The sequence below is a fragment of the Spea bombifrons genome, chromosome 6 (assembly GCF_027358695.1).
Source record: "Spea bombifrons isolate aSpeBom1 chromosome 6, aSpeBom1.2.pri, whole genome shotgun sequence".
In the NCBI taxonomy this organism is placed as follows: Eukaryota; Metazoa; Chordata; class Amphibia; order Anura; family Pelobatidae; genus Spea; species Spea bombifrons.
This window is the reverse complement of record NC_071092.1, coordinates 48,209,547-48,229,921: the sequence shown is the minus strand read 5'-3', so window position 1 is coordinate 48,229,921 and position 20,375 is coordinate 48,209,547. Positions and strand designations below refer to the sequence as shown.

The 20,375-nt window shown below is 43.6% G+C and overlaps 1 protein-coding gene across 2 annotated transcripts in view; it reads left to right on the top strand.

The window, feature by feature from the left end:
* Nucleotides 1–1,679: 1,679 nt before the first annotated feature.
* Nucleotides 1,680–20,375, top strand: part of NEGR1 (neuronal growth regulator 1) — a 203,090-nt gene continuing 184,394 nt past the window's right edge. For both annotated transcript variants that reach the window (XM_053468797.1, XM_053468798.1), the window contains exon 1: nt 1,680–1,954. In XM_053468797.1, coding sequence (XP_053324772.1) covers nt 1,773–1,954 — 182 coding nt within the window. In that variant the 5' untranslated portion in view covers nt 1,680–1,772. The remainder of the gene's footprint in view (nt 1,955–20,375) is intronic.

The window sequence follows — 20,375 nt, the reverse complement described above, 5'->3', positions numbered from 1 at the left end:
GCCAAACAAGTGTTTCCTGCCCAAAAAAAAACAACGTAATGAGCGACAAGTCGTGCGTTATTTAAACTCTAAGACATTTTGAATGGACCCTTTGTATTGATATAAACCCCCCGAGGGCCAACCTGGGGCAGACAAATGTGGTTTTATGGGTACGCAGGAAGCAGCCGGGGCTGACTGATTGTGGCAGGTGAAAGTGACAGAAACAGCCAGTTACACACAAAAAAAAGGAAGCGGCCAGAATACTAACGAGACAGAAATAGCGATGATTCAGGCCGCGCCGGGGCCAAAAGAGTCCAGGAGAACGGCTGGGCCTAAAAAAGGTTCCCCGGCGACCCCGGTGACGTTACCAGCGGGACCCAGCTGCCGGTGAGTGGGGAGATGTAGACTCATATACATTAAACTAGCCCTTGAAGGGTTAATTGGTTTGTGTGTCTTTATATGTATCCAATCATTACCTAATTATACCAAAAATCCACATCAAAAATAAAATGAATGAAAATATTCTGCCGTGTAACACAACAGGAATCTTCGCCTTTTTTATATACATTTTAACCCCATAAAGTCAGGCAGTTCTTTTCACCGGATTCACTCCGTTACACAGACTAGCGTTTGCACCCTCTGCTGCTTCTCCCGTCATTTTCTAGAATGACACCCACAGTGCTGTGATTATGAGTGGATCCTGTTAATGTGAGTGGGACTCCAAATGCTATGCATCTAGTGAGTGTTTGTGGAGCCCCAATGCTGCGCTTGTAGTGAGGGTGAGGGGGGGGGCTCCAGTGCAGTGCATACAAAATGGTTACTAGGGCCCTAGTGCTGTGTGTTCAGTGAGCGTGAGTGGGCCCCTATGCTTTGCATATAATGAGGGGGACCCCTGAACAGAGCACGCAGTTAGTGTGAGTGGGGCCTGTGCATGTAGTGAGTTGTACCCCTGTGTAGTGCAGGAGTGTTGGGGGGTACCAGTACAATGCACACAGTGAGTGTTACTTCAGTTCAGTGCATGAAATGCATGTGGGCTGCAGTACATGGAGTGAGTGTGATTATGGACCATAGTGAATGCAGTGAGCGCGAATGGGGTGTGGCGGATATAGTGAGTGTGAGTGGGGGCCCCAGTGAAGGGCATGCAAAGAGTGTAGATGCAGTGCATGCAGTGATTGTGATCCCTGCAGTGAGTAGGAGTGGAGCCCCAGTCTAATGAATGTAATGAATGTGAGTGGGGATGCAGTTTATGCAGTGAGTGTGGCCTCAGTGCATGCAGTGAGTATAAGTGGGGCCCTAGTGTACTGTATGCAGTGAGTGTGGTTCCAGTGCATACAGTGAGTATGAGTGGGGGCCCAGTGTACTGTATGCAGTGAGTGTGGCCCCAGTGCATGCAGTGAGTGTGAGAGGGGCCCCAGTGTACTGTATGCAGTGAGTGTGCCCCCAGTGCATGCAGTGAGTGTGAGTGGGGCTCCAGTGTACTGTATGCAGTGAGTGTGGCCCCAGTGCATGCAGTGAGTGTGAGTGGGGCCCCAGTGTACTGTATGCAGTGAGTGTGAGTGAGGCGTCTGTACTCTAGGTGATGCTGCATCTCCTCTCCATCACTGGCTGTGGTTGCTAAGGAAACGGCCGCATGGCAACCGGCTGAGAGCCTGGGGGCCGTCTGCTGCTGCCGATCCTGCTCATTCTCCAGCAGCACTAGATGGTGTGCGAGCCACCCGAGACCACAACCCACTCCTCCCACGATCCCGGGGCAGAGAGAGAGGCAGAGCCGAGCCGGGGCAGCCCAGGCACTCATGGACAGGATGATGCTGCTGCAGGGTGCTGCTTACTGCTGCTGCAACCAGTGGCTGGGGGCAGTCATCCTGAGCGTCTGCTGCCTCCTGCCCTCCTGCCTCCCAGCCGCACAGAGCATGGACTTCCCGTGGCCGGCAGTGGACAACCTGGTGGTCAGACAAGGAGAGACAGCCATGCTTAGGTAGGAGCTGCAGGCTTCATGCATTCTTCTTCTGACATTTTTGTTACATTGTTGTTACGTTGTTGTTGTTGTTGTTGCTATGGTTCGTGTTCTTGTTACATTGTTGCTTTTTTTGCTCCAACAAACCCTCTGCTACTTCTTGGCAAAAGCAAAAGAAAGAAGCTCCTTGGGGGGCTCTGGGCTTCTGTCCTGGGGCTTTCCTCACCAGCCCTGCTTGGAAATATATCTTTTTTTAAAATACATTTTATTTATTTTTTGCAGCTTTTTGATTAAAACAACTACTTTTATTTGATGTTTTTCTCCTTCTTCTTCAGCCCCTGGATGTGTCAGTTCTGTTTCTGGGCATGTCTGTGGATGGAGGGTAGGGGGAGCTTTCTGAAAAGAGAAGGATTTAACAACAACACAAAACCACTAGTTTGGGGCAGATGTGACAGTGTAAGTTGCCTAAAGGGTGTTTATTCAGCTGAGTATTCAAGGGTGAGAGGAGGGGGTCTTTTAACACCTTCACTGCCACAGACTCTCCCTTTTGGCAGAATGTGGAAGGAAAAGGGTTAAGAAACCAAGCTAGAAGCTCATCTCTCTGAATCCTGCTTCAAGTGTTTATACTAAGAAGATGATCCTTGCATTGTCAATTCTTAACCCTTTGAGGCTGGAGGCTTCAAGAGGTGGAAAGGGGGGGGTAGAGGCAGTTTCACCCTGTGTACAAGAAAACACTTGCTTCTTGAGATCATCCTGATTTGTAGCAGAAAAGAAAAACAAGAAATTCACCCTCCCCAGTTTCTTTTCACCTCCCATTAAAATGGACTTTTAAAGAATATTTTCTCATTTTTTTTTAACCCTTGAGTAGGAAGCAGCTGGATAATACCCACAGCTGTTCTGTACACCCACCCTATCATCATATAGAGAATGCCAGCTCCTCAATGAGACCCCCTCTTAAATCCCCTCCACCAGCCCCCTTGGAGTGGGGTACTTGTAGCTTTGTAGATAACAGAAGCTGGGAATAAGACTGTGAATTCTACATGGAATCCTCCAGCTTTGGCAATTTTAACCCATTTTCTGATTGCTCAAATCCCTAATGTTTTACAGCAAAATCGCATTCCAAGTTGCTTCTTTGTAGCCTGGCATTAATACTCATTCTTACTCTGAGCTTTCTTAGTCCTTAATGAGACAGCCTAAGACTATGTTCATTAGCTTGCAGGATTTAACATTGCAGATAAGATTATACCTCCAGTCATTAGTTAGAAGGATCCTTCGTTCTCTGGAACATGATGCCAAAGCCTCCAATGCATGCCTCTTACATACATGTATTTAGCAGGTGACAGGTGACTGCACTTTTCTTACAAAAATAACATTATGATTAATAAAAAAAAACAATATTATTTTGCAACTTTCCCTTGACATTTGATCCATACATTTGCTATAAATACAAAATAATTATTTTGTGTAAAATCAAGCTTTTGGATGTTTTACCCCCAAATCTCTCGTCTTTAAGAAAATAAAACTGTGTATTTATTGAGTCACCCCAGGGCCATTTTTTTTAAGACTTTGCAACGTGAGATCTCTATCGCAATGTGAGGTCTCTATCCCAGTGTGAGGTCTCTATTGCAACCTGAGGTCTCTTTTGCAACCTGAGGTCTCTTGCAATCTGAGGTCTCTATCGCAATGTGAGGTCTCTATCCAAATGTGAGGTCTCTTGCAATCTGAGGTCTCTATTGCAACCTGAGGTCTCTATTGCAACCTGAGGTCTCTATTGCAATGTGAGGTCTCTTGCAATGTGAGGTCTCTATTGCAACCTGAGGTCTCTTGAATATAAGCTGTTGTCAAAAATTTAAACATAAAATAATGACTGTAAGAGAAAAATGTCATTTTTTGGGAGGCTGTCTCAAGGGAAGGAAGCTGCTTTGCTGGTAGAAAACCAATATTTATTTGCGGACAAATTACAGTTTCAGCCTCTGCCAGTGCGCGAGATTTAAGAATATTTCATTTTTTATGGTCAAATGAACTGAATTTCCAATGAACTTTCTTTGAAAACATAAACTAAACCCTAGTTTGTGAGTCAGATGAATCAGACGATAAAGATTAGAGGCTAAATCCTGTTTCTTTCTGCCTACATATGGTGCCTGGTTTATTTCAGATCACTTCTCTTCCAGCATTATAACCTTGCTATACATGCGCAGAGCCCTTGTGTTTTGAACAGAAAAAAAAAAAATAAAAAAAACTTGCAATGTTAATCCTTCCAGAAACCCACGGATACATCTGTTTTTTCGCACGATGCAAAGTGGGTCCTTCACTTCCGATCACAACAAACATATCTTTTCCCAGAGACTTTGATCTGCTGTGATTTTAGCCACGAGCGACGCGGCCGCAAAGTTGCATTTGGGAAATTTTCGAGGATTTTTTTTCATTTATATTAACTTTGTTGCGGTTTTGGAAATTTTGGATACAGACGTGTCTGGAGCAACATATGTAGCCTTTCATGTTTTGCATTCTAATTCGAGACACGCATGCAACGTTGTATTCATGTCGATTTTTCCAACACGTGCCAAAATGTAGGAGTACATTATGTTATTAATTAACCATTTATTAACTATTATAAGACATAAAACTGCCCCCCCCTCAAAAAAAACCCCCAAGGCTGACATCATTTCCAGTGTATACGATATCTAGAGCTGAAGACGCTGGTCTCATTCTAGAAGAAAGCCCCCTTAGAAGGTTATAGGAGGTCTTTAAAGACTTTAATGAATGATTTTTATTAAGAGCTAATTATTTCCCAAATGTGGATAAGAACGGGATTTTATTTCATCTATTTCATTTTTTTATATTGAAGGCTGTATTTTAACTCTTTGCTTGCCAGGCGTATTGGTGGGGGTGGATTGCAATTTATGGCACTCCCCCCGCCTTCCCTCCAAACATGCAAAATATGTGTTAGGAAACATGTTGAGTTCCTTTTCAACATAGAAAACTGCCTTTTTTTCTGTATTTTCAATATTGTTCATTTTGCTAATTTGCTTTTGGCTCAATCAGAATGTCTGAAATACAATGTAACATTTTCTTACAAATATTTACAAATCCTCTTTCTCTATCCCTAGGATACAGGCTTTATTCCCCCTATAGGTTTTTTTTATATATATACATTTATTTATTTATTTATTGCGATTTGTAAATATCCCTGGGTGTTTATCTAGCAATTTGCGCGATTTCCATCACGGGCGCTTTACATTTCCCGGCGTTTATCTGATGAAAATAATAGAGCGCATTATTTCTGAGTAAATGTACGGCCAGGAGGGTGCTGCGTGGATGCATTTCCCGATCTTAACTTAGACACAATCTGTAATTCCGCAAATAAGGGGAAGAAGAACGAGGAGTTGCCCAGAATTGTAGCGATTTGACGCGTTCCGGGGATATGATCAACCCAGTGGTTATCTTTTTCGCTTTGTTTATCACGAAAATACATTGTGTTCTGCAGAAGCTTCCCAGATGTGGCGCGCGCTATAAATGATCCCGAAATGCAGATACAGAAGATTCCAATTAGGGTTTGTGCAGCTATTTGTCTTGTCCCACTCAGAAATACATTGTGCAAACCCCAGGCAGGATTTCATGTTGCATTCCCTTTTTTGTATAAGGCACAGAATATATTAACACAGAAACATAGAACCTGCCAGCAGATCGGCCCCCATTCGGCCCCCGTCTAGTCGGCCGTTTCTCCCGCTGTAGAGACTCAAACCTTAATCAGTCGTTGGTCTCGTCTTAGATTCAGGAGCCGTATGTCTATCCCATGCGTGTTTAAATCCCCTCTCTGTATTGGCCTCTACCACTTATGCCGGGAGGCTGTTCAATTTATCCACCATCCTTTAAATAAAACTTCCTTATATTACGTAATAAAATGACTGTTACAAATAAGGATAGCGTACATGGTATGGATCCGTGCCAAGCACCTTGATACAAACCCCATGTTCTGGGTTATGACTTTAGTTATAAGTAAAAAAAAAATATTAAAAGGGCAAGCCCAGTATTTTTGTATTTTTAAGTACAGGAGAGCACACTCAATGAGTGTATGTGCACGGAACTGGACTCTGATTGGTGGACTGGTTGTAGTTGCAGAACCACACATACCTGACCTAGATTTGATTGGTGGGTTTGCTAAACATGCAAAAAAATTAAAAAGCATTTGGACAAGTAATGGTTAAAGAAGGTTTAGTATAAAGATAGCTCTCAGTTTCTGAGACTGCTTTTTATATGAGATGAAGCTGATGGTGAAGAAAGGAACATCAAAGATTAAAGGTAATCCCGTGACACTTTGTTGCTGATAAATCACATGTGAGAATGCCACTAGGTGTCCGAGACGTCTACAGAACGGACCTGGAGATAACGTGCTATGAGATCACATCATGAACAGAAATACATTATAGAGTGAAGTCAGAAAAAGGGGAGATCCTCAACCACAGCATATATTATAAAAATATTTCTAGGACCTTATGGACCTGTTATGGATGTGGGAGAAACACGGAACCTATTGACAGATCGGCCCCATTCGGCCCCCGTCTAGTCGCCCGTTTCACCTGCTGTAAAGACTCAAACCTTAATCAGTCGTTGGTCTCGTCTTAGATTCAGGAGCCGGATGTCTATCCCTGCACTCTTGGCCCACTTTCCGCTCATCTTTGTCCCTGTGGGTGTTAACTTGGAGGCAAAAACGTGATGTTTCCAAAATATTCTCCTGCGAGAGCATTTTGTCAGATTTTTCCCCGGCTCTCGTTCTTGTGGGACGTCCAATTCAAAATTCAAAAGTGAGAAGACAACTGAGTGGGAACAGAAGCAGAGTGAGAAGAACGATGTCATGGAGTTGGGACAAAGATCCATTCCCTCCAGCCAGGGCCAGACTGGCCACCTGGCACACCGGCCGATAGGGCCACATACTTACCCAAACTCCAGCAGCAGATCAGACCTTGTAGTGTGCGGCTGTCATGTGGCCGTACATATTTAGCCAGTGGCCACAAGTACGTCATTTGGCGTCCACTGGCCTTAACGTGCCATGGCTTTTTACTCATCCCCAGTCCGACCTTGAACCCAACCTTGGTGTCCAATCACTCATCACTAAAAAAGAAATATGTGAAATCGATGTATATAGCCATTCTTCCATACAGAACACCTCTGGCCGTTCTTCCACCTGCACATCCGGCTTCAATGATTTTCCCCGAATCTTCTGGATAAATTCCTTATCGCCGGTGAGCCGAGGACGCTGATTTCCCGCTGAGCGAGAACTGGCAAGGATTCACCGCCTTGTCCCTGACTCAATCTTAAAATTCACAGGAGAAAATATAAGCCTCTTGGCTGGAACACATTAGCAAATTCAAGGTATTTGCTATAAATTGGAGCTCCTTTGGGTAAAGCGGACCCTGTCGCCTAAACGGCACGTAATTGTTTAGATCAAAAGAATAAACACTTTGTCAATATTGACCTTTCCGCCTTTTTTGACGTCATAATTGCCTTTTATAGAAATTTTCAGCTATGATCAATAATTATTCATTTGTATTTTGTGAGGTTAATCTAACATTCACAGTTCCTCTATGGATTTCTCCTTTGCTTGAGATTTGGTGAATGTATTGTTTGGTTTTTTTGTTTATTTTATTTTTTTTTTTACATTTTTTTTACATTTTTTTACATTTATTTACTAGATTCACCTTTTATCTACAGTTAATGCCTTCCTGCTAATTTATTCTGTAGTGTGCAGCCAGGGCCAGACTAGGGATAACGAGATGGCCCTGGCACTTTAAGGCCAACAGCTGTCTAATGACATCAGTGCCGCCGACGCCTGGATATGTCAGGGCGGCTACGTTATTATGCTTACATAGCTTGTGGCCAGGCATATCCGGCTAGTAGCCACACACCATGGCACCTGATCTGGGTAGCCACGCCTACTTTCATCAAAGCTCCGCCCATGCATGGCATAAATCCTTCCAATCACAAAGCTCGCCCCTGAATAGCGACATCTACGGGAAGCCGGAGACCCAAAGTTCCCCGGTATGTGAATTGGGGTACAGAAGGAGAAGAGGCCCTGCTCTTGTGACATAAAAATGCAAATATATGCCTTGATAAACGTTAGAAATAATCCCCGGAGAGACATCTGTCCTTCTCAGACTGTCAGTCGCCCCTGGTAAAATGGCGGGCGGGTTAGGTTCTTTAAGCCCTCTAATTGGGCAAAGAACGGCATTCGTGGAACCTCACCTGCCGCGGACGCTGCAATCCTATTTAAGGATTCCTCAGCCTCCCTCACAAATAGAACATTCATTATTGAAAGATTATATTCCTGAGGAACGAAGACTGTACAATACATTATTTAGCGCGCGCCGTGTGACCAGACTTGGTAATTTACTAAAATAGTCAACAAGTGAATGGAGAAGGAGTTTCTGCGGATCAGGGACGTCTTTTTAACAAACGGGAAGTGAGCCGGACCATAATTCACAGTGCAATCAAAATGTTTTTCCAGGGGTAGCGCTGCGCAGGTGCCGGCGACAGCTCTACTGAGTGCATGGGGGGAATTCCCACAATTTTTTTATTCCTCGGATCAGAAAAAAAATACGTTTTCAAAAACAGTTGTAGTTTTTGCCCCATAATATAATGTTTTCAGCCATTTGTATGATTCTCGCTCTGTTATCTGAGCCCCGATCTACCAATGACTCTCTCCTCCAACCTGCTATTTCTCCCCGACTCTCTCCTCCATCCACCTGCCTCTCCCCGACGCTCTACTCCATCCAGCTGCCTCTCCCCGACACTCTACTCCATCCAGCTGCCTCTCCCCGACTCTCTCCTCCATCCAGCTGCCTCTCCCTGGCGCTCTACTCCATCCAGCTGCCTCTCCCCGACTCTCTACTCCATCCAGCTGCCTCTCCCCGACTCTCTACTCCATCCAGCTGCCTCTCCCCGACTCTCTACTCCATCCAGCTGCCTCTCCCCGACTCTCTACTCCGTCCAGCTGCCTCTCCCCGACTCTCTACTCCGTCCAGCTGCCTCTCCCCGACTCTCTACTCCGTCCAGCTGCCTCTCCCCGGCTCTCTACTCCATCCAGCTGCCTCTCCCCGACTCTCTACTCCATCCAGCTGCCTCTCCCCGACTCTCTACTCCATCCAGCTGCCTCTCCCCGACTCTCTACTCCATCCAGCTGCCTCTCCCCGACTCTCTACTCCGTCCAGCTGCCTCTCCCCGACTCTCTACTCCATCCAGCTGCCTCTCCCCGACTCTCTACTCCATCCAGCTGCCTCTCCCCGACTCTCTACTCCATCCAGCTGCCTCTCCCCGACTCTCTACTCCGTCCAGCTGCCTCTCCCTGGCTCTCTCCTCTGTCTGTCTGGCTGTATCTCTCTGTCTCTCTTCTTCAACTTGCTATCACTCCCTGACTCTCTCTCCTCCAACCTGCTATCTCTTCCTGATTCTCTCCTCCATCCAGCTGCCTCTCCCTGAATCTTGCCTCCATTCTACTCTCTCATCCATCTGGCTGTCTCTCCCTGACTCTCTCCTCTATCTGTCTGGTTGCCTCTCCCTGACTCTCTCCTCCTTCCTGCTCTCTTTTCTTTGCTCAGCCGTTGCTCTTCTGTTCCTTTTGTTTCTCGTACCCCCCAGTCCACCCGATTCTTCTCTCCAGCTTTAATCTCCATCCAGCCGCGGTAACGCAGAGTGAAGCCGGGGAGACGAGATGTTAAACTGCCCCGCAAACTCCCTGTTAACATTGCCCTCTTCAGATATTGTTTGTTTGTTGTGTCGTCTTTATATGCTTATTTTCTTCTGTATTCTTGCTTTCGTTTGAATCGTCAGAAATGAAATCTGACAAAGGTTGAATTGGAGGAAATTTCTGCATTTGCTGTAAAAAAAATGTCTTCAATATGAAAGAGGTTTTTGTAACTAAAATAAACCATTCTCGCTCTGCTGAGATATGGAAAATGCCTGCGCTGTCTCGTAAGAGTCCTTCCTAATCCCGTTCTCTCTACGGGAGAGAGGTAGTGTGAGGTAGAAGCTGCAGCTGCCCTCCATGGTCTGACAATTCTTGCAACTGATTGGCTGTTTGAAGCAGCCAATCAATGGTAGGAAATACCTGAAATAAATGGGAGCTCTTTCCACGCATGTGGTCGGCTGTCGAACCCCTGTAGCGATCTCCAAGCCAGTGCTCGAACCGACTGGTGCTAAGTAGCCGAATGCATCTCCGGCATGGAAAATAGCTGGGGGGGGAGTGATAAATGCATCTGCTGGAGACCACAAAAACTTAAAGGGGCCACGCAGCTGTCAAATGCATTACAGTCCAGCGATAGCTGGAGTCTCCCTTTAAAATACATTTAAAGTGACAGTAACAGCATCTGTTAGTGAAACAAGGTATGCATCACATGAATTGTTTACTTTGTTGATGTTTGCCATCCACCTCTTGGCTGGCGGACTTGCTGGTGTTTTGGGCATGTACTGGCATCGGGGGTGCACACAATACTGTCCAAAAGTTTGGGGTCACTCAGCTCTTTTCATGGAAAACAACAACATTTCTGGCTGTAACACAATCGCAAAAGGGTTTCTAACCATCAATTATCCTTTTATACTTAAACTTGGATCAGCGAACACAGCGTGCCATTGGAACACAGGAGTGATGGGAGTGATAAAGGGCCATTGGAACACAGGAGTGATGGGAGTGATAAAGGGCCATTGGAACACAGGAGTGATGGGAGTGATAAAGGGCCATTGGAACACAGGTGTGATGGGAGTGATAAAGGGCCATTGGAACACAGGAGTGATGGGAGTGATAAAGGGCCGTTGGAACACAGGAGTGATGGGAGTGATAAAGGGCCATTGGAACCCAGGAGTGATGGGAGTGATAAAGGGCCATTGGAACACAGGAGTGATGGGAGTGATAAAGGGCCATTGGAACCCAGGAGTGATGGGAGTGATAAAGGGCCATTGGAACACAGGAGTGATGGGAGTGATAAAGGGCCATTGGAACACAGGAGTGATGGGAGTGATAAAGGGCCATTGGAACACAGGAGTGATGGGAGTGATAAAGGGCCATTGGAACACAGGCGTGATGGGAGTGATAAAGGGCCGTTGGAACACAGGAGTGATGGGAGTGATAAAGGGCCATTGGAACCCAGGAGTGATGGGAGTGATAAAGGGCCATTGGAACACAGGAGTGATGGGAGTGATAAAGGGCCATTGGAACCCAGGAGTGATGGGAGTGATAAAGGGCCATTGGAACACAGGAGTGATGGGAGTGATAAAGGGCCATTGGAACACAGGAGTGATGGGAGTGATAAAGGGCCATTGGAACACAGGAGTGATGGGAGTGATAAAGGGCCATTGGAACACAGGCGTGATGGGAGTGATAAAGGGCCATTGGAACACAGGCGTGATGGGAGTGATAAAGGGCCATTGGAACACAGGAGTGATGGGAGTGATAAAGGGCCATTGGAACCCAGGAGTGATGGGAGTGATAAAGGGCCATTGGAACCCAGGAGTGATGGGAGTGATAAAGGGCCATTGGAACACAGGAGTTATGGGAGTGATAAAGGGCCATTGGAACACAGGAGTGATGGGAGTGATAAAGGGCCATTGGAACACAGGCGTGATGGGAGTGATAAAGGGCCATTGGAACACAGGAGTGATGGGAGTGATAAAGGGCCGTTGGAACCCAGGAGTGATGGGAGTGATAAAGGGCCGTTGGAACCCAGGAGTGATGGGAGTGATAAAGGGCCGTTGGAACCCAGGAGTGATGGGAGTGATAAAGGGCCTCTGTGCGCCTACAAAGAGATTCCGTTAAAAAAATCAGCCGTTTCCAGCTATAATAGTCATTTACAACATTAACTCCGTCTGCGCTGGATTTCTGATCCATTTCATGTTATTTCAACGGACAAAATGTGCTTTTCTTTTAAAAAACAAGAATATAGTATTGGCGATAGCATACCAGGTTATTGAATAGTCTTAAACACCATGAAGCAGAAGTAGGCAGAGCTCTGCAGAGCATTTCACGTGGATGTGCTCTGCAGAGCATGGGGCAGATGGAGGTGGCTGCTAGAGCTCCATTATAGGAAGAGTTATATCGTAGAGATGACGAGCTGTTCCTTTAATGAGTAAGGAGCAGAACATTGCCGATTCTGTGTGATCACCGGTAGAATTGGACTCGTTGAAATGACTCATCAGTTACTTCGTGTCTCGCGGTGAAACATCAGCGATCGTTTCTGCCGAGCGTCATTACAATAGGATGACTGTGTTTCTACCCAAAATTTATTAAACCTACACATCTTAGTCACTTCATACATTTGCGGCATGATATGAAGTCAGAGGGGACCGGCAGTAAACGGATCTCTGTCTAGCAGATAAAAAAAAAAGGCAAATTCACTTTAATACAGTATTCACAAAATCAGACGTTTCCAAGATTCTACATGTTACTGTCTATACCCTAAATAAATCCAAATAATGATTATAATAAGCAACCGGATGTGTTAGAAACCCACCATATGTGGAGCCGCCATATTAACTTCTTGTTCTCGGGATCTGCATGATTATTCCTCCCCATTAAGTTATCTCTCCCCTCTTATTAAGTTGCTGATTGTTGTTGATTGGTTCAGGCAGCCTTTGGAAGGGTACCGGGGGGGGGGGGACTTCATAAGAGGAAATTGATTAGATAATGCTGGCTCTGCCACAGGCTGCCACCGACCTCAGCTTCCATGTTGACTTATCAACTAAATAATTAGAAAACAATTCATAATAAGAAAGGACAAGCTTTAGACTGAATACATGTAGTTCAGATATCATTAAATTGTTGGAGAATATGGAGTCGATTCAAGACTTTGTGATCCTAAGAATCTGCCCATTCACCCCAAGACTGGGGTAAAAACCCTGAGAATCTGCCCATTCACCCCAAGACTGGGGTAAAAACCCTTAGAATCAGCCCGTTCACCCCAAGACTGGGGTAACAACCCTGAGAATCTGCCCGTTCATCCCAAGACTGGGGTAACAACCCTGAGAATCTGCCCGTTCATCCCAAGACTGGGGTAACAACCCTTAGAATCTGCCCATTCAACCCAAGACTGGGGTAAAAACCCTGAGAATCTGCCCATTCAACCCAAGACTGGGGTAAAAACCCTGAGAATCTGCCCATTCATCACAAGACTGGGGTAACAACCCTTAGAATCTGCCCATTCACCCCAAGACTGGGGTAACAACCCTTAGAATCTGCCCATTCACCCCAAGACTGGGGTAACAACCCTGAGAATCTGCCCATTCACCCCAAGACTGGGGTAACAACCCTTAGAATCTGCCCATTCAACCCAAGACTGGGGTAAAAACCGAGAATCTGCCCATTCACCCCAAGACTGGGGTAAAAACCCTTAGAATCTGCCCGTTCACCCCAAGACTGGGGTAAAAACCCTGAGAATCAGAGACTGGGGTAAAAAAAAACCTGAGAATCTACCCATTCACCCTGAAACTGGGGTAAAACCCTGGCAATTTGCCTATTCAATAATATTGGGGTAAAACCCCAAGTCCACTCGAGGATACGTTACACATGGAAGAAGAACAGGCGTTTCCTCAGCTTCTCCATCAAGTATTTTACTGAGTGAGAAAAGATATTTCGAGTAAAGTTAATTTAATCAAATTCCCCGGGGAATCAGCTCAAATCTGCAAAACAGAACATTGCATTTTTTTTTTAGGTAGACTTAACATCTTCCAACACATCCACAACACCTGGCAACACTTTGTTATATTGTGTTTTCATCGTAGTAATTCATTCATAGTACAAAGCACCAACATAGTCCATAGCGGTGTACAATGGGCGAACGCAACAGCGGGTCGATGCTCCCCGGGTGCCATTTTATCCTGGATCCATCTGGGTCCCGCGAACGGACGCGCCATTTCTGTAACTGATTGTGATGTAAGGAAACGATGTATTCCGCGTTGCATCTTTAAGCGCGGTATTTAATTTGGGAAATATTTGAAATATTTATTTTTTTTTTATTTTTTTTTTAAATGTCTGCCGGAGCGTCGCGCGCTGCCGATATATTAAATGGGAAATGCAAATTGCGAATATGTTTTTCCACTCCATGAATCAGGTATTTCATTGCAAAAAGAAAGTGTTTCTATAAACTGTAATGACTGAAATTCGTTCCTCGGAGAACCCTTATTCCTCCTGATTAAGAGGCCGGCTCTTGAAAAATGCAATAAACAATTACAATTAAAAAAAAAAAAAAGCAGCCTAGGATGTCTTAGACGCAAAAAAAAAAAAAAACCTGAATCCTTTTAGACATTTTTATAGTAATAAGAGCTTAAAATGATCATTTCGGCATTAAGAAAGCTTTAAAAATATTAAATGCAATATATTTACTCTTAGTCGAATGTCTATAAACGCACCATCTTCCCTCCGGAGGTTTCTTGGCCCAAAACCTGACGAGGTAACGCAAAAAAAACCAGTATTGATTTAAAACAGCTGAAAATAAGATGCTTTTAGGGCACCTAAAGACAGAAAATGAATATTAAAGCTGCTGTTCCACTTAGACAAAACATGAACTGCATTGTGGAGAGGCTACGGAGGAACCATGGAGGCTGTGCCAGTCAGCATGGTCCTTCTTGGTGTTATTCAGGGATCCTGATCACCCAAGAGGGCAATTGGTTCCTTGTTTTGGGGCAGAGGGGCTGCCGACCCCTTGGACCTGCCACCCCTAGGCTTACTCCGTCAGGGAAAAGAAAAAATGTCGGTGCGCTAAGCTAGTCTCAGGCTCAAATAATACAAATGTGTAATACGAGGCCTACCAAACAGGTGTAAGCATGCTGCAAATACAGTGTGTTGGCTGTACAATGTATACAAGAAACAAAAACTGTCTGCGCTTCTTACCCTAATAAAGTTGGCAACAAATATATAAACATAATATAAATGAGAGGTTTTGGTTATATGAATTGGCCAAAGCATAATTAAGCTCACCCGCCACGCCAAGGCACACTCTCAATAGGGTGAGAACCGACTCTCACCTCCTACATAGTGGGCACACAAAGCAGTTTATACGGCTACCAAAACCTTATTAATGTGTTGGGGGAGGTGCAATTAAACCTCCTCCCTATTAACCCCTGGACAGCACTTACTCCGTCAGGCCATTATACGCCGCTGGCTATTGTCTATTTTTACAATCCCCAAAGAGATGAAAAGTTGTCATGAGTTTTTGATTTCCACCGTCAGATTTGCTCAAACTTTTAGAAGTTCCCAGAATAATTGTAAGTTTGGGAGAGTTTTCTGCAATAGACTCATTTTCTTGACAGTGTATTTTTTTTTTTTTTTAAACGGTAATTATTTGTTATTGCTTCGCATCAATACTCAAAGTAACTAAACCGGGAGAACCGTCGCTTCCGACCGACTCAGACGCGCAATTGTTCTGTAACCTGTCAGAGAGAATTACGGTTTCATTCCCAGCTTCCAAACCAACAATGTAATTGCCATAAAATTAATTGGCACATTTGGCGAAAATGTAGAGGGACGGAAAATTGGAAAACCACCGTTTTGACACATACAGAGATCAATGCAAAAGCCTGACGGCGGAAAAGCAAGATTTCGCCCACCTCCACACAAAAAAAAAACTCCAGGTGGAAAAAAAAGGCGAAAACAGGAAATTGCCGGTTTACTACAATGTCGCGCATGTCGTTAGTTAAAGGAACAGTGAAAAAAGAATTCTGCGTGAATTTCCAATGAATGTGATTTATTTATACAGGTTATTATAAACTGGACCATAAACATAACGTGGGTGTTAAGGTGAATTATTACTTTAATTAGGGGAAATATTTATTAGCACTTTTTTTTTTTAAATTAGTTTGAATGTTTTTGTTTTTTTTTATATTTTGGCCTACTGTTTTTTTTTTTTAATTTTGGCTGAATATTAAAAAAAAATATTAATACTTTTGACCTACTGTTTCCGGATTTTTTTAGTATGATCAGCGGCCGATTGGGTTTAAAGACATTATAGAGAGTTAGGCGCTATGCGGTTATCGAGAGGTCATAAAGAAATGAAGATAAGATAAAAACATGCCTAAGGTTACACTCTTTAGTGTCCTCCTCTTCGTTACTATGTCATCTGTCTCCTTTAACTCCGCCCCAAGCCGCGCCTACTAAAAACAGGAAGCATACTTAGGTATGCTTCCTGCACATGCTCAGTATCTCACCTTAAATGATGCAGTTTAATACTGCTTTAATTATTATTATTGATTAATGTTTTCAGAGTTCAAAGAGGAATCATTTTTGGAAAATGATTGTGAAACCTTGGGTTGGGATAAGGTATACTCAGAACAAATCTTTGGGTATAGTTGGGGATACCAGGCGGTACTAAATTTTGGAAACTAAGAGCCCAAGTCAAGGGAAAAATGAGTTAACGGCTCAACCAGTTTGAGGTATGGATCACCAGTGCAGGACTCGACTCCGCTTGCGGGTCTAGGATGGTCTGTAAGACGGCAAAAGCACTCAGGCAGTAGCAGAGGTATGGAGGGCAGCGATCCAATACACGGTAAGGGCAAAGAACGGTCAGACGGTCCGGAGGTCAGACAGCTTTACACCTGTAAATGATAGACAAGCACGGGTTGGGGGAGGCGGCAAGAATCATAGCCCAAGGGTTAAAACAATTTAGTTGCCAAATTTTAATAAGGCAAAGAGGAGCTGGAAATGGGTAGAAGATACAGGGGTCTTGAAGGACGTCCAATGGGGCAATGGAATAACCAAACACAAATGACTTGGCTCGCTGCCTTTTATGGCGTCATCCATCATGGCGTTTTGCACATTCTTGCACGTTGTTTCCAGGTTCATTCACTTGTATCGTCACGCGTGCCGTTCATTGAGAAATGGGAATATTAGCTAATTTCTGAATTAATACAATCGCATGATTGTACGTTTTCCATTTGAAATGTTTGTTAACGTTGAAGTGTTCTTGAGCTTTAACCTTTGTCAATGCACCAAGAATTGTTTTTTTTTACCAATTCACTAAATGTACATAAATATTCACTTTCAATTATTTGTTGAATAAAAAGTCAGTTTATTATTCTCTGCATACAGACGCGGGAATGCATTTAGATTATTTTTATTGTCATTACATTGAGGTTTCAGGGCCGTTCATCCATCACATTATTTAATAATTACTGGCTATTTAAAAAAAAAAATATTATTTATTCTATTTTTTAAGTAGTTATTAAAGGGACGCTGCAAATAATTAAATGCAATTTTTTTACGTGCAAATGCAGGCATTTTTAAGAATGAATTTAGCATAATTAATTCTAAGGTAGATGTGATTATCTGCTACATTAAATGGGAGAAAATGTGATTGTTAGATGAATACTCAGAAACAAAATGATTCTTCCTTAATTCTTCAACGAACGAGGAAATCATTGAATCATTTTGTTTTTTTAAGCTTTGCTTTCATGTTACATGACTTTTAATTTACACATCAAACTCCCGGCAGTTGCATGCGATGTCAATAAGCTTAATCCAATTGGACACATTCCCTTCATCAGAACGTTGGCTTTGAAATGTAATTTGCATGCATCGCACACGGCTGTAACACGCAAAATAGCAGATGAGCCCTGCGAGTGTCACGGAAGACTTCGAGCCCCATTATATATTTAGTGTTACGAATAAAACCTATGGAATGGTCCAATCAGCACGCGGATTCCAATCGTTGCCATGCGGATACCTTTTAAACATTCCACCAGGTACGCTTTAATGCCTAACCCCCAAGGCATCAGCACAGGCAACGGAAGACTTTCAAGGGTCCTTGTATTGAACTGCCGCTGGGGTGGGGAATGAAAAGATATTCCCAACATCAATTAGTAAGTTAATCATATGGAGGAATAATTTAATGGGGAGGAATAATCGTGCGGCTCCTAAGAAGAAGAAATTCCAAGTTGGTCCCATGGTATAAGGAGGGTTTCTTGAATTGGTTTGTTCTTTGATTAGTCGCTTGTCTGTTGCTGCTATGGAGTGAGAAGTAGAGAAGGCAATCCATGGGGACGATTTACAATTTATGTATGCGGCAGCTTTTTGGGGGCAAGAAGAAGAGGGAATTATTTTGATGGAAACATTGGGGGTTCCATTGGAAAAGGAAGGGACTTGGCTTAGATCTTGTTGGGTGCTCAAGGTGGGCTATATGAGCGTTCCGGAAGCCACAGAAGAGGCTGTTACTTTGAGAGCCTTTTAGGGACAACCATGTGTAGAAAAGGGGCCCAGTGCTATGGCAATCATGTACGATGTATGTGGCCCTATAGACAGAGGGGGTGCTGCAGATCGGCCCCAGAACCCCTATTTTAGTAAACATCCTAATAAAGAGAAAAGCCTTGTGTTTCCAGTTAAAAATGTAAGTTTACTCTCACAATGAAGATGATGCTGCTGATCGGAGGCTTCTCCAGTTATAAAAAGTTTAAATGATATCGGCAGTGATGAGTCCATGGACCAGGCAGCCTAATATGGCTGCGCGCTTCTATATAACAGAGACAGAAAATATATTTAAAGAGACAGCATGCTGCCAACTGATCCATTTACATGACTGCTTAAGCCCATAGCCCGGGTCAAGAAACCCAACACCCAGCTAACCCCAACATATCCCCCCAAATAAAGACACAGACACCATTGGTGGGAAAAGGGCTTTTGGCCACAGCTTTATTAACATTTGAATAAACATTCCCCAGGCCAGCGGTGAAACACAACCAAACCTAAAACGACCTGCCAGCTGTTAAGCACTAAGCCCAACAGGCAGATAATATCCACATGAACCAAGAGTCCTAGCCCCGTAGGTGCCATAAGCCGCCCACGGGACGCGCCTCCCCAAGCCCATTATGGGCAAACATACCATGCTTACTTTAACTCCGTGCTGGCCAGGGGACCCAGACCGCAGCTGCGACAATAAACAAAAACATGCTGAAATAAAAAAGGTAACAAACAGATAAATAACCGGACAGACCAGAATGAGCGTAAATTAAACACCAGATTGAGAACAAAAATGAGGGCGGGCGGGAGGGGAACGTCTGCAAGGTAGCCGGTGACAAAGGAGAAAGAGGTAAGATTCACCTCTTACCCCCAATATAACCCTAATAGCTGCAACAATGTAACAGCTACCCACCAATGGAAAGGACCCTGACTTATGCCCTGAGCATGAGTCAGCAGTCATGACCCCCTTCCCTACTGGTCCAGGGGGCCCCTTTCTGGGGGGAAAAATGCTGATCCGTGTTAACATGCAGGGATCGTGATGAAACGTGCCCTCGCTTCCATTCTAAAAAGCCCACCCCTCCCATAAAAAATATACGAAAACATAAAACAATCGCACACATTCATTTTAATTTGTTACATTTAATTAATAATGAAAAATAATAATTAAATTATTATATTATTAAATAAATATATTCATATTTTAATATTTTTTTCAAGAAAATAATGGAGCTCTTGTGGGCTTCATCACCCTCCGCCAATAGTTACGATGAGAGTGATGAGATTTGTAGCCCTCAGAAAGGGACACACACTAGAGGTGCAAAAAAGAGTGGCATTCTTGTGAATGAGTCTATTTTCTACCTGGATTCCTTTGGCATAATTATCTATTTTAACCATTTCTTATGCATGTATGTCACCTAAGTTGATGTATGTAGGGGATGGGGGGGTTGTTTCTGTAACTTTACTATTTTTCCAGGGAAATAATGGAATAAAAGTACCTTTTTAAAATAAAAATTAAAAAAAATGTAAAAAAAAATATCAAAACTATGTCTTCAGCATTGGAATCATCATTCTTATTCCTGCTGAATATCCAAACGCTACATAAAAAAAATAATTTGTTTAATCGTGTAATATTTTACCCCGTTTCTAATTTTTGCTGGGAACAGGTAATTGTCATGTGGCTCGAAAGCAAGCCCCGGAAGGCTCCTGCTTCAGTAACCGTTTTGCTTGTTTTTCTTTCCATTTTTGTCGGGTAAATATGCGCAATTTATCTTCTCGAAAAGGTTGTCCCGTGGCAATAACAGACAATCTGGTGGTCAAAGAGTCTTCATTACTCACATGTAATTAAGATAAACAGATTGTCCAACTCGATGCTGGATCTGCTTTATCCAATGAATATGCATGACATCCAATTTAGGCTTTTTCCTGATGCCCGAGTTAATTGCAGAGAACGCTATGGTTCTTTCTGAGACATGCGCGTGTCTGTGCCGGACAAATATCCTATATATCATACGCGTTAGCGCGCCAGATATTAACTACCTCTACGCTCTTTCATCTCTTTTTATTTTTTTATCTGTTTGTTTCTTCTTTTTTTTTCCTGGGAGTTTTGCGGTTTATGAAATACAAAATAAATCAATTCTGAGTGCGGCACAAGGCCCCCGGCCCTCTTTACAATTAAAGATCACTTGATGCTACAAAGTAGCAATTTTTAATATAATTGATCCCACAGCTAAA